The sequence below is a fragment of the Carcharodon carcharias genome, chromosome 20 (genome assembly GCF_017639515.1).
Source record: "Carcharodon carcharias isolate sCarCar2 chromosome 20, sCarCar2.pri, whole genome shotgun sequence".
Lineage (NCBI taxonomy): Eukaryota > Metazoa > Chordata > Chondrichthyes > Lamniformes > Lamnidae > Carcharodon > Carcharodon carcharias.
This window is the reverse complement of record NC_054486.1, coordinates 44,617,519-44,636,562: the sequence shown is the minus strand read 5'-3', so window position 1 is coordinate 44,636,562 and position 19,044 is coordinate 44,617,519. Positions and strand designations below refer to the sequence as shown.

The 19,044-nt window shown below is 43.2% G+C and overlaps 1 protein-coding gene across 4 annotated transcripts in view; it reads left to right on the top strand.

Moving 5' to 3' along the window:
- The window catches only part of egln3 (egl-9 family hypoxia-inducible factor 3), a 70,173-nt gene that overhangs the window by 48,082 nt on the left and 3,047 nt on the right, over positions 1–19,044 (top strand). For 2 of the 4 annotated variants that reach the window (XM_041215161.1, XM_041215163.1), the window contains exons 2-3: positions 15,166–15,285; positions 18,156–18,292. In XM_041215161.1, coding sequence (XP_041071095.1) covers positions 15,166–15,285; positions 18,156–18,292 — 257 coding nt within the window. The remainder of the gene's footprint in view (positions 1–15,165; positions 15,286–18,155; positions 18,293–19,044) is intronic. The other 2 variants (XM_041215162.1, XM_041215164.1) reach the window with 1 other exon arrangement.

Sequence of the window (19,044 nt, the reverse complement as noted above, 5' to 3'; positions counted from 1 at the left end):
GATAAAATCAAGAAAATGCTGGAAAACTCAGCAGGTCTGACAGCATCTGTGGAGAGAAACAGAGTTAACGTTTCAAGTCCGTATCACTCTTCTTCAGAACTAAAGAGAAGTAGAAATGCGATGGATTTTATACAATTTAAGAGGGGGTGATATGTTTGGTGGTGGCATCATGTTGCATTTGGCGGGAATGGCGGAGAACCCATTCCCTGCACCTCTGCCCTCACCCCTTCTCCTCCCCCATAACCCCCAGAACCATGATAGAGAATCCCCGTCCTCACTTTTCACCCCACTGGCCTCCGCATTCAAAGGATCATCCTCTGCCATTTCCATCAACTCCAGCATGATGCCACCACCAAACACACCTTCCGCCCCCCCACCATCAGCATTCCATGGGGATCGTTCCCTCTGTGACACTTTCTAACTGGTTCACAGTTCTGAGTACCAATGGGGGAGAGGGTTCCTCTGGAGAGAACAGCAAGAGTCATGGCCAGAGCACCATGGGTGGCTCAGTTGTGCCAGGAGGGAGGAGAAAAAAGAGAGCAATAATGGTAGGGGATCCTATGGTTAGGGGAACAGACAGGCGCCTCTGTGGTCACAAACGTGATTCCAGGATGGTATGTTGCCTTTCTTGGTGCAAGAGTTATGGATATCACCGAGAGGCTTCAGAGCACTCTGGAGGGTAAAGGTGCACAGCCAGAGGTCATGGTTCACATTGGTACCAACGATATAGGTAGAAAAAAGGATGAGGTCCTGCAGGCCAAGCTCAGAGAGTTGGGAAAGAGATTAGCAAGCAGGATCTCAAAGGTATTTCTTCCGGATTACTTCCAAAGCTAGTGAGTATGGAAATAGGGTGTGACTACAAGTGAGGTAAGTCTAGGGATTGAGAAGGTAATGGGGGTATAAGGACAAAAGGGAGAGTTACAGGGTGGTTGAGCAAATTGACCATGACACTGTGGTACAGGAAGCCATTCAATTGAGTTAGTTAATAGGAATGTAGTGATAGCAGGGGAAAGGTATAGTCAGGGGAACAGATGCAGTTCTTTGCAGCCGAAAACATGAGTCCAGCAGGCTGTGTTGCCTAGCTGGTGCCAGGATTTGGGACATCTGCTCTGGGCTGGAAAGGAACTTGTAGTGGTAGGGGGAAGGATCCAGTTGTTGTGGTCCACCTAGGTATGTAGGTTTCTAGTCTTTAAAATAAAAGTAAGGCATTTAGTTTGTGTTTAGATCTCTAGTATTTTTGTCTCTTTTTCTTAAAGATAACTTGTTAAGTGTAAGATCGATACGGTGTGTATAAAAAAAATAATTACAATAAAGCATAAAGAGTGGGGATACTAGAGTAATTAATTAATAAATTGAATAAAATATGATAGCGATGGCAGGATGGGTGATATGTTACTCCTGCAGCACGTGGGAGCTGCTGGACACCAAGGCGATCCAGAGCAAACTCATCTGCACCAAGTGTTTACAGCTCAAGGAACTTGGAATCCAAGTTGAGGAGCTGAAGTCTGAACTGCAGACGTTGTGCCACATCAGGAAGGTGGAAAGTTATCTGGGCATTTTGCTCCAGGAGGCGGTCACACCCCTCAGATTAGGTAATTCAAATTTGGTCTGTCATCAGGGACAGGAGGGTGTGACTGCAGATGAAGCAGTTTTGGAGACTGAGGGGGTTGTATTCAAGGAGCTTCGGCCCCTGCAACTGTCCTACAGTTACAGGTTCTTGCAAGCTGTATGGATGAAAGCGAGGATGCAGGGAGGATGAGCGAATTCTTTGAGGAGGTAACAGACAGGATAGATTAAAGGGGAACCAGTAGGTGTTATATATTTGGATTTCCAAAAAGCATTCGAAAAGGTCATAAGACTACTTAATACCACATAAGGCTACTTAATAAGATAAGAGCCCATGGTATTCGGGGTGGTATATTAGCATGGATAGAGGATTGGCCAACTAAAAGAAGACAGAGAGTTGGGATAAGGGGGACATTTTCAGAATGGCAACCTGTAATTAGTGGAGTGCCACAGGGATCAGTGCTGGGGCCTCAATTATTTACAATATACATTAACAACTTAGATGAGGGAAGGTTATGCACTATCGCCAGGTTTGCGGATGGCACAAAAATGGGTGGGAAGGCAAGTGGTGAAGATGACACAAGGGCCTGAATTTTTCAGTCGGTGTTCGGGGGTGGGCCCAACATGCCGACGTGTAAAATGATGTGCAATGATGTCGAGCATGCGTCCTGATGTCATCGCGCTGTCTCACGATATTTCGTTCCGCAGGCGTGCGCCGGAGTTGGCTGCGCACCCGCAGATATTTAAACGGCCTACTAAGGCCATTAAGGAAGTAATTAAGGTCAACTTTAGGCTGCCCGTCCAACTTCATTGTTAGCGAGCAGGCAAAAAGGCCAAGCAGCCTTAACGTTTTTTAGGGAACCTCACCCACGGGCGGGATGCAGTTTCCTAAAGCTTTTACTAATTAAATGAAAACATTTTCTGAAATCTAAAAACATGTCCCATCTCATGTATCTCATGTGACACAGTCACATGAGATGGGACATGTTTAATTAAATTTTTTATCCATTTATTTACTTATTTCAAAAGTGCTTCAATCTCCCTGAGGCTGCTCCATGCCTCAGGGAGAATGTAGCACTCTTTCGCGCACATGCACGAAAAAACACTGGCCCTGACTCTCCCTCCTTCCCCCACCCGCACAGGTAGCACTGCAGCTTGCATCTTACGCTGGATGGGCCTTAATTGGCCTGCCCACGTAAATTGGCGGCACGAAGCCGATTACAAGCAGCAGTCGCCATCGGGGCCAGGCATCAGTTGTTCCCGGCGCCCTTGAGGCCTGTAAACAATGGGCAAGCTGTGGAGAACGCTGCTGCTCACTCACCTCAGTTCTCCCAAAGTGAAGGCCACCAAGTGCACATCGCCTGAGGCCACCAAGTGCACATCGCCTGCATGCTGTTGTGAAACACCTCGGTGTGCTTTCCCACCAACATGGACTGACAATACAGCGGGATTCCAAGAGCTTGGCGGGGTGGCCTTTTAATTATATGCTATTGTACTACAATTAGCTCCCCACCGACTGATAGCAGGAAATGCGGCCTGCCATTGGCCAGCTGAACGGACGATCGCGACCTGCCTCCATGGCGTCGTGAAGCTGGTCGCACCATATTTTCCGCACATGCCACCTATCATGCCCGCCGCCAGCAGGCTCGGAAAATTCCGTCCTTTGTGTCTGTCTTCAAAGAAGAAGCTACAAAACACTTCCCAGTAATATTCGAGAACCAAAAGACTAGAGGGAATGCGAAACTGAAAGAAATTAGTATTAGTAAAAAAAAAAAGTAGTACTGGAGAAATTAATGGGACAGAAAGTTGATAAGTCCCCTGGACCTGATGATCTACATCTCAGAGTGTTAAAAGAGATGGCTTTAGAGAGAGTGGATCTGTTCGTGATCATCTTCCAAAATTCTGTAGATTTTGGAATAGTTCCTGCGGATTGGAAGGTAGCAAACATTACCCCATTATTTAAGAAAAGAGGGAGAGTGAAAACGGGGCACTACAGACCTGTTAACCTGACAACAGTAGTAGGGAAAATGCTAGAACCTATTATAAGGGATGAGATAACTGAACTCTTAGAAAATAATGGTAGGATTAGGCAGAATCAACATGGATTTATGAAAGGAAAATCACATTTGACAAACTTGTTTTCTGAGTAACTAGCAGAATAGATAAGGGGGCACTAGTGGATGTGGTGTATTTGGATTTTCAGAAGGCTTTCAATAAGATCCCACACAAGAGGTTAATAAACAAAATTAGAGCACATGGAATTGGGGGCAATAAACTGGCATGGATTGAGAATTGGTTAACGGGCAGAAAACAGAGAGTAGGAATAAACGGGTCATTCTCAGGTTGGCAGGTTGTGACTCATGGAGTACCGTAATGATCAGTGCTTGGGCCCCAGCTATTCACAATCTATATCAATGATTTGGATGTGGGGATCAAATGTAATATTTCAAAGTTTACTGATGACACAAAACTAGGTGGACATGAATTGCGAGGAGGATGCAAAGAGGCTCCAAAAGGATTTAGATAGGCCAAGTGAGTGGGCAGGAATAATGTAGTTGGAATGTAATGTGGAAAAATGTGAAGTTATCCACTTTGGTAGGGAAAAACAGAAATGCAGAGTATTTCTTAAATGGTGAGAAGTTGGGAAGTATTGATGTCCAAAGGGACTTGGGTGTCCTTGTTCATAAGTCACTGAAAGCTAACATGCAGGTGCAGCAAGCAATTAGGAAGGCAAATGGTTTGTTGGCCTTTATTGCAGGACAATTTGAGGATGGGTTGCTGCAGTTGTATAGAGCTTTGGTGAGACTGCACCTGGAATATTGTGTACAGTTTGGTCTCCTTGCCTATAAAAGGATGTACTTGCCATAGAGGGAGTGCAACAAAGGTTCACCAGACTGATCCCTAGCATGGCGGGATTGACCTGTGAGGAGAGATTGAAGAGACTGGTCAATATTCTCTAGAGTTTAGAAAGGTGAGAGGTGATCTCATTGAAGCATTAAGAATTTTTACAGCTTGACAGAGTAGAGACAGGAAGGATGTTCCCCCCTTGGCTGGGGGAACCAGGGAAAACAGTCTCCAAATAAGAGTTAGGCCATTTAGGGCTAAGATTAGGAGGAATTTCTTCACTGAGGGTGGTGACTCTTCAGAAGTCTCTAGTCCAGAGGACTGTGGAGGCCCAGCCATTGAGTATATTCATGACAGAGAGCGATAGATTTCTAGATATTAAAATAGTGCAGGAAATGGCATTTAGGTAGAAGATCAGCCATGATCTAGTTGAATGGTGGAGCAGGCTCAAGGGATTGAATGGCCTACTCCTGCTCTCAGTTCCGATGCTTATTCTCAGCTTCTGGATCTAGCCTCTCTCTTCAGGCTTGCCTGTACTGCACCACTGGACTCATCATTTACTGAGCTTTAATGGCTGTCTCCTTTTTATATAGTTTCCGTCTTAGTTTCCTTAGAAACTGGGAGGGTCAGTTCCCCTTTTCTGCTAGGGCCTGTCTCAAAAAATACAAAGTTTGAAACAAGGAATCCATCACAACACTTTACTCCTGGATTCAGATGTCTTCCTGAGGAGCCTCTGCGGTTGTATTCCCACCTCCACTCCTGCAACAACAACTTTTCCCATGAGGTCTCTGACTTATACCGCTCACCTGCCATCATGGCTAGCATGGATTTGTAAAGGTCGTGCCAGACAAGCCCTGATTGGATTTTTTTAAGAGGCGAATAAAGTAGTGAACAGGGAAGTGTGGGAATGTCTATGGACGTTATTTATTCAAGAAGGAATTTGATAAAGTCACCCGTAAGAGACTGTAGTTAAATTTAAAGGCTTAGGAAACTTTCTGATTGGCAGGAGACAGGGATTAGGGGTAATGGGCAAATACTCTAATTGGTAGGATGTGACGAATAGTGTCCTGACTACTCACCATATTTATCAATGACTTAGATGATGGGATAGAAAGTTACATATCCAAGTTTGTTGATGACACAAAGATAGGTGATGTGTAAGCAATGTTGATGGAAGCATAACATTACAGTGATATTTATAAATTAAGTGAATTAGCAAAACCGTAGCAATGGATTTCAACGGAGGCAAATATCAAATTCACTTTGGACCTAAAAAGAATAAATAAAGTTCTTTGCACATGGTGGAAAAACTGGAAACCGGTAGGGTCTATGTATGTAGATGATTAAAATGTCATGAACATGTACAGAAAATAATCAAAAGGCTAATGGAATGCTGGGCTTTGTATCTAGAGAGCTAGAATACAGGGTGGGAAAAGTGCTGCAGTTATGCAAAACCCTGGTTAAACCAAACATGGAATACTGGACACCACACTTTTGGAAATGATATATTGGGCTTGGAGGGAGTGTGGAGTAGTTTAACCAGAATGATACCTGAACTCCAAGGGTTAAATTACGAGGGATTTGACAAGCTAGTGTTGTTTTCCCTGGAATGTAAGAGGTTATGCGGTCTTTTGATTGAAGTTTTCAAGATATTATGGGAAACAGATAGAATCAAGATAGAGAAACTATTTCCACTGGTTGGAGAATCTAAGACTGGTGGCATAGTTTAAAAATTAGAGACTTGCCTTTCAGGAGTGAAATTAGAAAATACTTCTACGTACGGAGGGTGGTAAATGTTTTTGCAAATGGCAACTGATGCTAGATCAATTATAGATTGATAGATTTTTGTTAACCAAAGTTATCCAGTTTGGTTGCAGATCAGACATTGTCTCATCTAAACAGGCTCAAGGGACTAAATGGTCTACTCCTGTTCCTATTTTCCTAGAGCAGTTATTTGAATATGGCGTATCTTATTGTAATTGATTTTGCCTTGATCTAACTATGGTGGAGGTAAAAATTATTTTCCCCTGGGAATTGCTGACCAAGGTTAGGAAACAATATGATGGATTTAACTTGTCTTGATACAATTATAGTAAAGGCATATATTTGCCTCTTATTTTTGTGCACGGAATCTGGAGACATTTTTCAACAATTACTTTGAAAGTAATTGCTGTTCTTCTTCTATATTATTACTATTACTTTGAGTTATGGCTATTTATGCACACCTAAGAACATGATACAGCAGATTTCTTGCAGAATTATCTTGGGCTCCAAACAGAAGGAGCTTATGCTACACTGAGGAGTATCTCCAAGAGCCAAGTACACCAGAAGCAGAAAGTTGGAGAACTAGTGACATCACTTGCCACCATTATATTCTATCCACATCCCTAATATTTACCTGCTAATGACAAAATAACTTACTCTCTCCCACTCTGTTTTTCACAGTGGTGCTTATCCGCTCTTTAAACCAATGTCAAAGTAGCTCCTCTTTTCCTTTGTCCTAAGGGGGGAAAGCGACGGGAAGACCCCGAGCCAGGCAGTCAGCAGCACCTAGAGGAAAGTGCGAGAGGAAGACCCTGGGACAGGCAGTCAGCAGCAGTTAGCACCTAACATCACAGGAGAAACATAAGGTCATTGGTTGGTGGGAAACTGCTGTTAGGGAGTGTCATCAAATAGCTGAGAACTAGAAAAGTACCTGCTTTTTAAAAGAAGGGGCTATATACATTTAAGTAAGAAACACAAGCAATGGGAAAAGTCGAGGCCAGGTAAAATAAAGTTGCATAAGTACCAAAGTAAAATAAAGGTAAAGCAAGGGAGGTAAATTGAACCCATGGCAAGACAGTTTGGTCATGTGGAATGCATGCCCTGTAATATGTAGGAAGTTGTGGATGCTACCAGTTTCCTAGATGATCACAAGTGCAGGAAGTGTCACCAGCTGCAGAACCTTGAGTTCTGGGCTTTGGAGCTCGAGTGGCGGCTGGAGTCAATATGGCGCATCCGCGAGGCTGAAAGCTACTTGGATAGCATGTTCAGAGAGGTGGTCACACTGCAATTTAGGAGTCTGGAGGTATAAAGGGAATGGGTGATCACCAGCCAGTCCAAGAAAATTGGGCAGGATTTTCGGTTTTTTGATAACGGTGAGGGAGTTGGTTCCTCTGAGGAGTGTAGTCAGAGCCATGTTTGTGGCACCACAGGCAGCTCTGATGTACAGGAGGAGAGAAAGAAGAGGGGAAGAGCAGTAGTAGTAGGGGATTTATTAGTTGGGGAACAGATGGGCATTTCTGTGGCCATAGACGTGACTCCAGGATGGTATGTTGCCTCCCTGGTGCCAGGGTCTAGGATGTCACAGAGCAGCTACAGGACATTCATCTGGGGGAGGGTGATCAACCAGAGGTCGTGGTCCATGTTGGTATCAATGACTTAGGAAGGAAAAGAGATGAGGTCCTGAAAGCAGACTTTAGGGAGCTAGCAAAGAGATTGGAAAGTAGGGCCTCTAAAGCAGTAATCTCAGGATTGCTCCCAGTTCCACATGCAAGCAAGTATAGAAATAGGAGAGTTGAGTGAATAAATACATGGCTGGAAAGCTGGTTTAGGAGGGAGGGCATCAGATTTCTGAGGCACTGGCATCGGTTCTGGGGAAGGTGGGACCTGTATAAGCTGGATTGTCTACACATGAACAGGACTGAAACAAATATCCTCAAAGGGAGATTTTCTAGTGCTGTTGCGGGGGTGTTTAAACTAGATTGGAAAGGGGATGGGAACCTGAGGGCAAATTCAGAACAGGGAACAGGAGATGGAGAATTAGTGAGTGACTCTGAAAGACAGAAGCAGCACGGGTTAAAAAGTGTTCAGCACAGGAATTTGGCAGTGTTAAAAGGTGCATATGTAAACGCAAGGAGCATGGTAAATAAAGCCGATGAGCTGAGGGCACAGATAGCGATGCTATCATGCTGCCATGTGTCAATGACGGAAACTTGGCTTAAGGAAGAGCAAAAATGGCAGCTCAACATCCCTGGATATAGAGTTTTCAGGCAGGATAGGGAAGGGGATAAAAAAGGGGATGGTGTAGCATTATTGGTTAAAGAATCAATTACAGCTGTGAGGATGATATACTAAATGAAGCAGAAATTGAGGCCATATGAATTGAGGTCAGAAATAAAAAAGGGGCAGCCACACTGCTAGGTATATACTATAGACCCTCAAATAGTGGCAGGGAGTCAGAAGAGCAAATATGTACACAGATTTCTGAGTGCAAAAACAATAAGGCAGTAACCGTTAGTGACTTTGACTACTTTAATATCAATTGGGATGCAAACAGTGTGAAGGGCACAGAGGGCACGAAATTCTTGCACTGCATTCAAGAGACTTTTTTAACCAGCATGTAACAAGCTTAACGAGAGGGGGCACAATTCTCGATTTAATCTTAGGAAATGAAACTGGGGAAGTGGATGAAGTAGCAGTGGGGGACCATTTTGAAGATGGTGACCATAATATAGTCAAATATAGCATCATTATGAAAAAGGACAAAGATAGAACAGAAGTAATAGTTCTAAATTGGGGGAAGACAAATTTTACAAAGGTGAGAGGTGAGCTGGTGAGAGTGGACTGGATACAGTCATTAAAAGAAAAAAACTGTCAAATCAATGGGAGGCATTCAAAGGCAAGATTCTACAGGCACAGTGTAGACATGTCCCCACAAAGAAAAAGGGTGGTACTGCTAAATCTAGAGCCCCCTGGTTATCCAGGAGCATACAGGTCAAGATAAATCAGAAAAAGAAAGCTTAGAGCAGTCACAACATATTTAATACTGTAGAAAGCCTAGAGGAGTATAGAAAGTACAGGGTTGAAGCGAAAATGGAAATTATGAAAGCAAAGAGAGAGTACGAAAAATATTGGCAGGTAAAATCAAAGAATGAGATGTTTTACCAGTACATTAAGAACAAGAGAATAACTAAGGAAAAGGTAGGGCCTTTCAGAGATGTACCTGGTAACTTGTGGATTGATGCAGAAGATGTGGGTAGGGTTCTCAATGAGTACTTTATCTCTGTCTTCACTAAGGAGAGGGATGATGCAGACAATCCAGTTAAAGAAGAGAATTGTGAAATATTAGATAATAAGCATAGTGAGAGATGAATTACTGGAGGGAATAGCATCCTTGATGGTGGATAAATCACAAGATCCAGATGGTATCCCAGACTGTTAAGGCAAGCCAGGGAGGAAATAGAGGATGTCCTGAGGATCATTTTCCCATCCTCACTTAGGTACAGGCATAGTCCCAGAGGATTGGAGTTCTGCGAACGTTGTACCATTATTTAAAAGGGGTGCAAGCGACAGGCCAAAAAATGATAGGCGGTCAGTCTGACTTTGGTGGTGGGCAAGTTATTGGGAACAATTCTGAGAGGGAGGATAAACTGTCACTTAGAAAGGCATGGATTGATCAGGGATAGTCAGCGTGGTTTTGCTACAGGAAGACCAAGTCTTACTAACTTAATAGAATTTTTTGAGTAACGAGGAGGTTTGATGAGGGTAGTGCAGTGGATGTTGTCTACATGGATTTTAGTAAGGCATTTGACAAGGTCCCACATGGTAGACTGGCCAGGAAAGTGAGATCTCGTGGGATACAGGGGAAGGTAGCAGGTTGGATCCAAAATTGGCTCAGCAATTTTCTAAATATCCTGGTATTACCTTCTTAATAATGGATTAAAGCATTTTCCCTATGTAACATGTTAGGCTAACTGACGAAGCAACCTGCTTGATTGGCACCCCATCCACCACGATAAACATTATCTCCCTCCACCACCATTGCATCGTGGCAGCAGTGTGTACCATCAGCAAGATGCAGTGCAGCGACTCACCGGCTCCTTCGACAGCTTCTTCTTAACCCGCAACCTCTACCACTTGAAACAACAAGGACAGCAGATGTAGGGGAAGGCCGCCACCTGCAAGTTCCCCTCCTGGTCATACATCATCCTGACTTGGAATTGTATTATAGTTCTTCGCTGTTGCTGGATCAAAATCCTGGAACTCTCTTCATAACAGTACTGTACTGCAAGGACTGCAGCAGTTCAAGGAGGCAGCACACCACCATCTTGAGGGCAATAAATGTTGGTCTAGCCAACGATGCCCACATCCCTTGAACGAACAAAAAAAAATTGAAGTGAGAATCAGACTGAATGTAGAAAGCTTAGAGGGAAAGTGGAAAAGGAAGTAAGAGAGGCAAAACCAGTGTGAGAAGAGACTGGCAGCCAACATAAAGGGAATCCAAAAGTCTTCTGTAGGTATATAAATAGTAAAAGGGTAGTTAGAGTAGGGGTGAGGCCAATTAGGGACCCAAAGGGGATCTATGCATGACAGCAGAGGACATAGCTGAAATATTAAATAAAGACAGATGTAAAATACTTATCAAGGAAGAAGGTGCTGCCCAGTCATCATGAAAGAAAAGGTAATCAACGTAATGTATGGGATAAAATTGATAAAGAGGTGTTAGAAAGGCTACTGTACTTAAAAGTTGTTAAGTCATCAAGACTGGATGGGGTGCATCTGAGGATGCTGAGAGATGTATGGGAGGAAATTGCAGAGCTACTGGCCATATTCTTCCATTCCTTCTTTGATACATGGCTAATGCCTGAGGTCTGGAGAACTGCAAATGCCCAAAAAGGGTGCAAAGTTAAACACAGTAACTATAGGCCAGTCACTTTAACCGTGCTGGTGGGAAAGCTTTTAGAAATGATATCCAGAACAAAATTAATTGGACAAATGTGGGTTAATTGGGGAAAGCCAGCACAGATTTGTTAAAGGCAAAAGTCACTCAAGTTAGCTAAACATGATCTTTGATAAGGTAACAAAGATGGTTAGTGGTAGTAATGTGGTTGATGCAGTGTATACGGCATTTGAAGAAGTATCACCCAATAGACTTGCCAGAAAACTTGAAGCCCATGGAATAAAATGGACAATAATAGCATGGATATGAAGTTGGCAAATGTTGTACCATTACTTAAAAAGGGTGCAAGGGGTAGGCCAGAAAATTATAGACCGGTCAGCCTGACTTCAGTGGTGGGCAAATTATTGGAATCAATTCTGAGACACAGGATAAACTGTCACTTAGAAAGGCAGGGGTTGATCAGGGACAGTCAGCATGGTTTTGTTAGGGGAAGATCATGTCTTACTAACGTAATAGAAGTTTTTGAGGAAGTAACAAGGAAGATTGATGAAGGTAGTGCAATGGACGTTGTCGACATGGATTTTAGTAAGGCATTTGACAAGGTCCCACATGGCAGACTGGTCAGAAACATGAGATCCCGTGAGATACAGGGGAAGGTGACAAGTCAAACCCAAAATTGGCTCAGCGACGGGACACAGAGGGTCATGGACGTTGGATGGTTTTGTGAATGAGAAACGGTTTCTAGTGGTATTCCACAGGGCTCAGTATTGGGGTCCTTGCTATTTGTTGTTATATATTGATTTGGACAAAAATGTAGGAGGTATCAGTGCAAAATTTGCAGACCACACAAAAATTGGCCGTGTAGTTGATTGTGAAGAGGATAGCTGTTGTGTCCAGAATGATATCAATAGTTTGGTTGAGTGGGCGGAAAAATGGCAAATGGAATTCAATCTGGAAAAGTGTGAGGTAATGTATTTAGAAAGGGTAAACAAAGCAAGGGAATACTAAACAGGACGATATTGAGAGAGGTTGAGGAAGTAAGAGACCTTGGAGTGCATGCCCACATGTCCCTGAAGGTGGCAGGACATGTGCACAAGGTGATAAAGAAAGCATATGTAATGCTTTCCTTTATTGGACGAAGTATTGAATACAAAAGTAATGATGGCACTGTGTAAAGCGCTGGTTAGGCCACAGCTGGAATTTTTTGTACAGTTCTGGTCGCCACAATACAGGAAGGACATAATTGTTCTGGAGAGAGTACAGAGAAGATTTATAAGATTCTGCCAGGGCTTAAAAATTGCAGTTATGAGGAAAGATTGGATAGGCTAGGGTTGTTTTCCTTAGAACAGAAGAGTCTGAGGGGTGACCTAATTGAGGTGTACAAAATTATGAGGGGCCTACATTGGTTAGACAGTAAAGACTTGTTTCCCCTAGCTGAGGGGTCAATTACCAGGAGCATAGATTTAAGGTGATTGGTAGGAGGATTAGAGGGGACATGAGGAAAAACTTTTTCAAGTAGAGGGTGGTAGTTGTTTGGAATTCACTGCCTAAATCGGAGGTTGAGGCTGAATCACTTAAGTCATTTAAAAGGTACTTGGATCTGCATCTGAAGCGCTGTAACCTGCAAGGCTACAGACCAGGTGCTGGAAAGTGGGATTAAAATGAGCAACTAGTTTCTTTTTCATCTTTTTCTGGCTGGCACAGACATGAGGAACTGAATGGCCCCTTTCTGTGCCATAACTTTTCTTTGGAGTGAGAGGAAAAAGATATTAGTGGAGAACTGCCGTTTCTCATACTGGAGGAAGGTCTATAGTTCCCCTGGATTTGGTACAAAGACCACTGCTTTTTTTGATCTATATTAATGTCCTAGACTATGGTGTATAGGGCACAATTTAAAAATTTGCAAATGATGCAAAACTTGGAAACATGGGAAAAATTTTCTCCCCATCGGGGGTTAGTGCAGAAGCGGGCGTGGGCGGGCGCTCCTTCAATCGGTGCCCACAAACAGGGGCACGCTGCCATTTTACGTGGGCAGGCTAGTTAAGGCCCGCCCAGCGTGAGGTCCGCTCGGAAGCACTATGCATGCGAAAGAGTGCACAGATCTCCCTGAGGCTAAGTGCTGCCTCAGGGAGATCGTCTCCGATTTAAAAACTTAAATAAAGAGGTTGAAAAAATTTCCCTGCCATATCCCCTCATGTGACACTGTCACATGAGTTGAGACATGTCCATAACTTTTATTGAAAGAGGTGATTAAAATTTAAAGACCCTCATGAAACCTCACCCCACCCAAAAAATGAGGTTTCATGCTTTTTCCAAAGCCCGCCTGGGCTCCCTGCCTGCCTGCCAACCTTAAGGTTGGACGGGCAGGTCTATTAATGACCTTAATTACTTTTCCAATGGCCTCAATAGGCCATTGACAGGTCGGCGGGCGCACAGCTGACTCGGCTGTGCCCCCACCAACCTGTAAATGAAAATGACACATAGTGACATCAGGAATTCCACCCGATGTCATCCCGCATCATTTTATGTGTCGGCGAGCGGGCCCCGTCCCCACTTGCCGATTGGTAGATCCTGCCCATGGTGAACTGTGAGGAGGAAAGTGATAGACTTGACTAGAAAATAGGTAGGCTGATGGAATGGTTGGACACATGCGAGATGAAATTTAATGCAGAGAAGTGTGAAACAATACATTTCTGTAGGAAGGAGGAGGAGAGGCAATATACAATAAAGGGTGCAATTATAAAGGGGATGCAGGAGCAAGAGATCTGGGAGTATATATGCACAAATCATTGAAGGTGGCAGGGCAGGTTGAGAAAGTGATTAAAAAGGCATACGGGATTCAGGGCTTTATAAATAAAGGTATAGATTGGGAGTGGGCCAGCATGTGGAGAGCCATAAAATCAGGCAGCCTGGCTTGGAGCACTATGTCCCTAGCTTACCTGCCTCCACTGGTATTTTACCAACGGCTTGATAGGTGTCAGGCAACCCGATTGCCCTTGGGCCCCACCAGCCTTTGGGCCATTTGAGGCCTTTAAGTGCCATGAGCCTTCTCCTGCTGGCATTTTATGGGCAGCAGGATTGTCCATGCCACATAATGTATATCCTGGTGGCCTGGCTGCAAGCCTGGCGGGGTGCTTCCTGTTCGGGCAGCTTGTACCCAACAGAGACAAACATCCCAATGGTGATCCCCTGCCCCCTGTTTGTTTTCTGCCCCACTCTCCAGCCAGCCGATCACGGTCCCTCCACCTGGGTCCTGCTTGACTGATCTCGGTGAAACTGCCCCACTTACCTTGGCACCTGGCCTCCAGTGAGTTCCTTGTGGGGAACTGCTGCAATCCCAGCAGTGGTTCCACTGGCACTGGAAATCTGCAGGGCATCTGCTTGGCTGGCTGCTTTCAGGAGTGGGACTTCCTCCCAAATGGGGGTGAAAGCCACAACCTGAGTCATTAACAGCCCAATGGCCATCAAATCGGGCTGTGGTTTCCCGGCCATGTTAAGAAGGGTTCACCTCCGACTTTTCAGCCGGGTGCCAGCGAATACATAAGCAAACAAGTTAGGAAGAAGCTTTACAAAAGACTGCTTCAACTTTAACTCTGGGGTATCGTGTCCAATTCTTGGCACCACAATTTAGGAAGGATGTGAAGGCTTTAGAGAGGGTGCAGAAATAATTTATGAGAATGATTCCGGGGATGAGGAACTTTAGTTATGTGGATTGATTGGAAAAGCTGTGTTGTTCCAATTGAGAGGAGATATGACAAAGATTCAAAATCATGAGGAACAGATTTTTTTACGGAGCGAGTGGTTAGCAATGCACTGTCTCAAGAGTGTGGTGGAGGCAGATTAAATCATGGCTTTCAACAGGGAATTGAATAAGCACCTGAAGAGAAAAATTTTGCAGGGCTACAGGATAAGGACAAGGAAGTAGAATTGGTTGATTTGCCCTTTCAGATAGCTGACATGGACACAATGGATCATATGGCCTCCTTATGTGCTGTAACCGCCCTGTGATTCTAACCGTGCATTGTTGCTGGCTAATCTAAAACTAATAAATGAAAAAAAAAATTGCTTGCAAATAAACATTTTCCCTTTTTCAGGCAATGGTAGCCTGCTACCCAGGGAATGGAACAGGGTATGTTCGGCATGTTGACAATCCAACTGGTGATGGTCGTTGTGTGACATGTATTTATTACCTGAATAAAAACTGGGATGCAAAGGTATGAAATATTCCTTTCCTCCTCAGGAAATTGTTTAGAGCTGCTTTCTTACAGTATGTTCATGGATTTCATTTGTATTTGTATTACTTCTGACAACACTTCTAAAAGATAAGGACTTAAAAAGTGAAATTTTCCATTTAAAAAATAAACATTTCTGTTCTACTGATTATTATTTATTTTGTGTCATGCAAGTAGCTGCATCAGCGACTGTACTTTCAAGACAATTTTGGATACATGTATTTTTAATTCCCATCATGCAGTAAACAATTTCTTTGGTAGCACAGGTTGCATGCATCCCTGAGATGCCAGGGATTCATGAGATCTGGGTTAAAACTTGTTTGCCCCAACACATGATACTGAAATTCTGATTTCCATTGTGCTGATGTAGAGAAATATGCAGCAGAAATCAGGAAATAGGTTAAGTTATAAATTGTCATTAATGCTTTACTCTTGCACATTGCATACTGGTCACCATGCCTAGTGTTGGTGCATGTTTAAAAACAGATCTCACACTCTCCTTGTGATAATTATTGGTATAAGGCAATAGACAGAAGGACAAAAAGTGATGAGACAATCTAACTTTTCTGCTCAGTACACCATTTTGTTCAGTTGGCACAAACATTTTAGTTCGTGAAATGGCACATTTGGGGAGCCTTTCAACTGCTGGCCATCCATTTCTCACTTGCTAAACAGACGATTGATATTTGTAAATCTGAGGAGAGCCCTGTGCATATATTTACCAGCGTTAATCAAATTTCAAGGTAAAAGCAAAATATTGCGGATGCTGGAAATCTGAAACAAAAACAAAAACTGCTGGAAAATCTCAGCAGGTCTGACAGCATCTGTGGAGAGAAAGACAGAGTTAACGTTTGGAGTCCGTATGGCTCTTCTTCAGAACTCCAAACGTTAACTCTGTCTTTCTCTCCACAGATGCTGTCAGAGCTGCAGAGTTTTTCCAACAATTTTTGTTTTTGTTTAAATCAAATTTCAGACGGGTCTTTAAAAGGGTGCAGCATGCCTGCCCAAAACAGGCAGGAGGCTGTTTAAATATGTAAACCAAGATCCTATGACCATTGCAAGATCCTGATGCAATTTTCAAGCTGAAGTGTGTAAAGTATGCATGTGGCATGCCAGTTCCACTTGTATCAGGTGTTAAAGGCTGCTGGAAGCTCCCCCTAAAAGTACAGTTTCATGTTTCCTAAGTTTTTTTTGTGGGCCAGGAAAAGCAAAGTCCCCCCCCCACCCCCCCCCCATCCCCCCGCCACCCAAACAAACTGCCACCATCCTGACCAAGCCTTGCCAGCTGGCAGACTTCAGTGGCCAGATGCTTTTCCTCCTCACTTGAACTGGCAGGCTGCAGTGATGTACCTGCTTTGAAGGGACCGCGTGCATGGTTGCTAAATTTGCCGACGACACTAAGATAGACAGGAAAACAAGTTGTCAAGCAGAGATAAGGTGTCTACAAAAGAATATAGGCAGGTTTAAGTGTGTGGGCAAAAGTTTGGCAGATGGGCGTATAATGTGGGAAAATGTGAAATTGTCCACTTTGGCAGGAAGAATAGAAAAGCAGTGTACTGTTCAAATTGTAAGAGTTAGCAGAACTCAGTGATACAGAGAAATCTGGTTGTCCTGGTACACGAATCACAAAACATTAGTATGCGAGTACAACAAGTGATTAGGAAGGCAAATGGAATGGATGTTTATTGCAAGGGGAATCGAAAATAAAAGTAAGGAAGGTTTACTGCAGCTGTACAGGGCCTGGGTGAGACCACATCTGGAGCCCTATATATGGTTTTGGCTCCTTATTTGAAAAAGGGTATAATTGCATTAGAAGCAATTCAGGGAAGGTTCACTCAACTCATTCCTGGGATGAAGGGCTTATCTTATGAAAAAAGGTTGGGCCCGTACCCACTGGAGTTTAGAAAAATGATAGGTGCTACTATTGAAACATATAAGATCCTGAGGGGACTACTTAATAGGGTGGACACCAGGAGGATGTTTCCCCTAGTGTGGGAGACTAGAACTAGGGGGGCACAATTTAAGAATAAGTGGTCTCCCTTTTAAGACACGGATGCAAATGTTTTCTTTCAGAGGGTTGTTAGCATGTGGAATTCCCTTCGCCAGGAAGCAGTGGAGCTGGATCATTGAATTTATTCAAGGCTGAGTTAGGTAGTTTTCTGATAGACAAGAGAGTCAAGGATTATGAGTGTTTGACAGAAAAGTGGAGTTGAGACCACAGTCAGATCAGCCATGATCTTATCAAATGGTGGAGCAGGCTCGAAGGGCCCAGTGGACTACTCCTACTCCTGTGTCCTATGTTCCGTTTAGTGCCTGCAGCCCAGCATGAACATTTTAAAGTCCTGAATGTGCAAGTGGTTTGGGATACTGAATGCTGTGTTGGCCAAGAAGGATAAGGCACACCGCCAATATCGCACCACTCCTGTAAGTCTCCCCCATTATGTTTGGATGTCCAGAAAAGATCAGGTTATTTTGAAAACATGATAACTTGCATATTGGGAATGTTTATACTTCAGGCTCTGTCTGATTTGGAGATCTGCCAGCACTTGCTATGGCTGGTTACTCTTGCTAGAAGAAGCCTTTCAGTGTCCTTATTTCAGGCTTTGATCCATGTCTTAATGTACAATACGGAACATGTTATATTTTCTATTTAAAAGCACTTGGCATTATTGGTTAGTTTTCATTACTGTTTTTTGTTTTACTTTTGTTAGCTTTCATCCATCGTTTCTCTTTAGACAATTGCAATCATAAAAACTATTGTCTCAAAATGTATTACAATTTAAAAATGCTAGAATTGCCTTTCCAAAGCAGACATTTCTTAGCTTGTCTATTGAAACTTATGCGTTTTTTAGGTGGATGGTGGTATTCTTCGAATATTTCCAGAAGGAAAGTCCTATGTAGTTGACGTTGAGCCAATGTTTGATAGATTGTTGTTATTCTGGTCTGATCGAAGAAATCCACATGAAGTACAGCCAGCATATTCTGTCAGGTATGTCCCTTTAAAGATAACTGTAACAAGCCATTCCGAGGTACCTAACATGCAAAATGTTTAGTGTGGTTTGTCCAGTTGGTTGGCTATAAAACTTGATATTATTTTGCAATTCCAAAACAGAGCTGTAAAATACTTTTTAAAAATTATAGACCCTGATGGTTAGTTTTAACAGATAAAGCCCACTGAATGCAACTATACATTTTGAATGGAGTAAAAGAAAAATTATGGAAAGAAAAAGATTTTTCACAAGCACTTCTTCATTAGTTAGATTTTTAAAGTCTGCCTGCACATAATAAATTGGTGACCAAGAGGTTCATGCTTATTCCCAATCTTAGTTAAATGTGCATCCACCATTTCTGGTGAGTAACACCAGTGGTGTGCTGTTCCACATTTGTGAAATCCAAAACTCATATACAGAGATTCTACAAAAATCAAAATTTGAGCTAAGGAGAACCCTTGATTTTATCATTAGAGACAGAATTTTACCCTCGTTGGCCGGGCTCAGCGAGGGCGAACGGGAGTGGTTGGGAAGCAGATCAGGTAATTATGAGATTCAAAGGAAGCATGGGAATGAAAATAATATAGCTCACAAATTCCGATATGCCAAGCTATTGTCTGGACTTGGTCTAAATCAGACCCCATTGCTCACTTCAAACATTGGAGGGCTCTTGCATTAAAACTCCATTAAGAACAATATCATCTTTTAAGTTCAAGCTGATTTTAAAAATGAGATTTAGTTGCAGATGTTC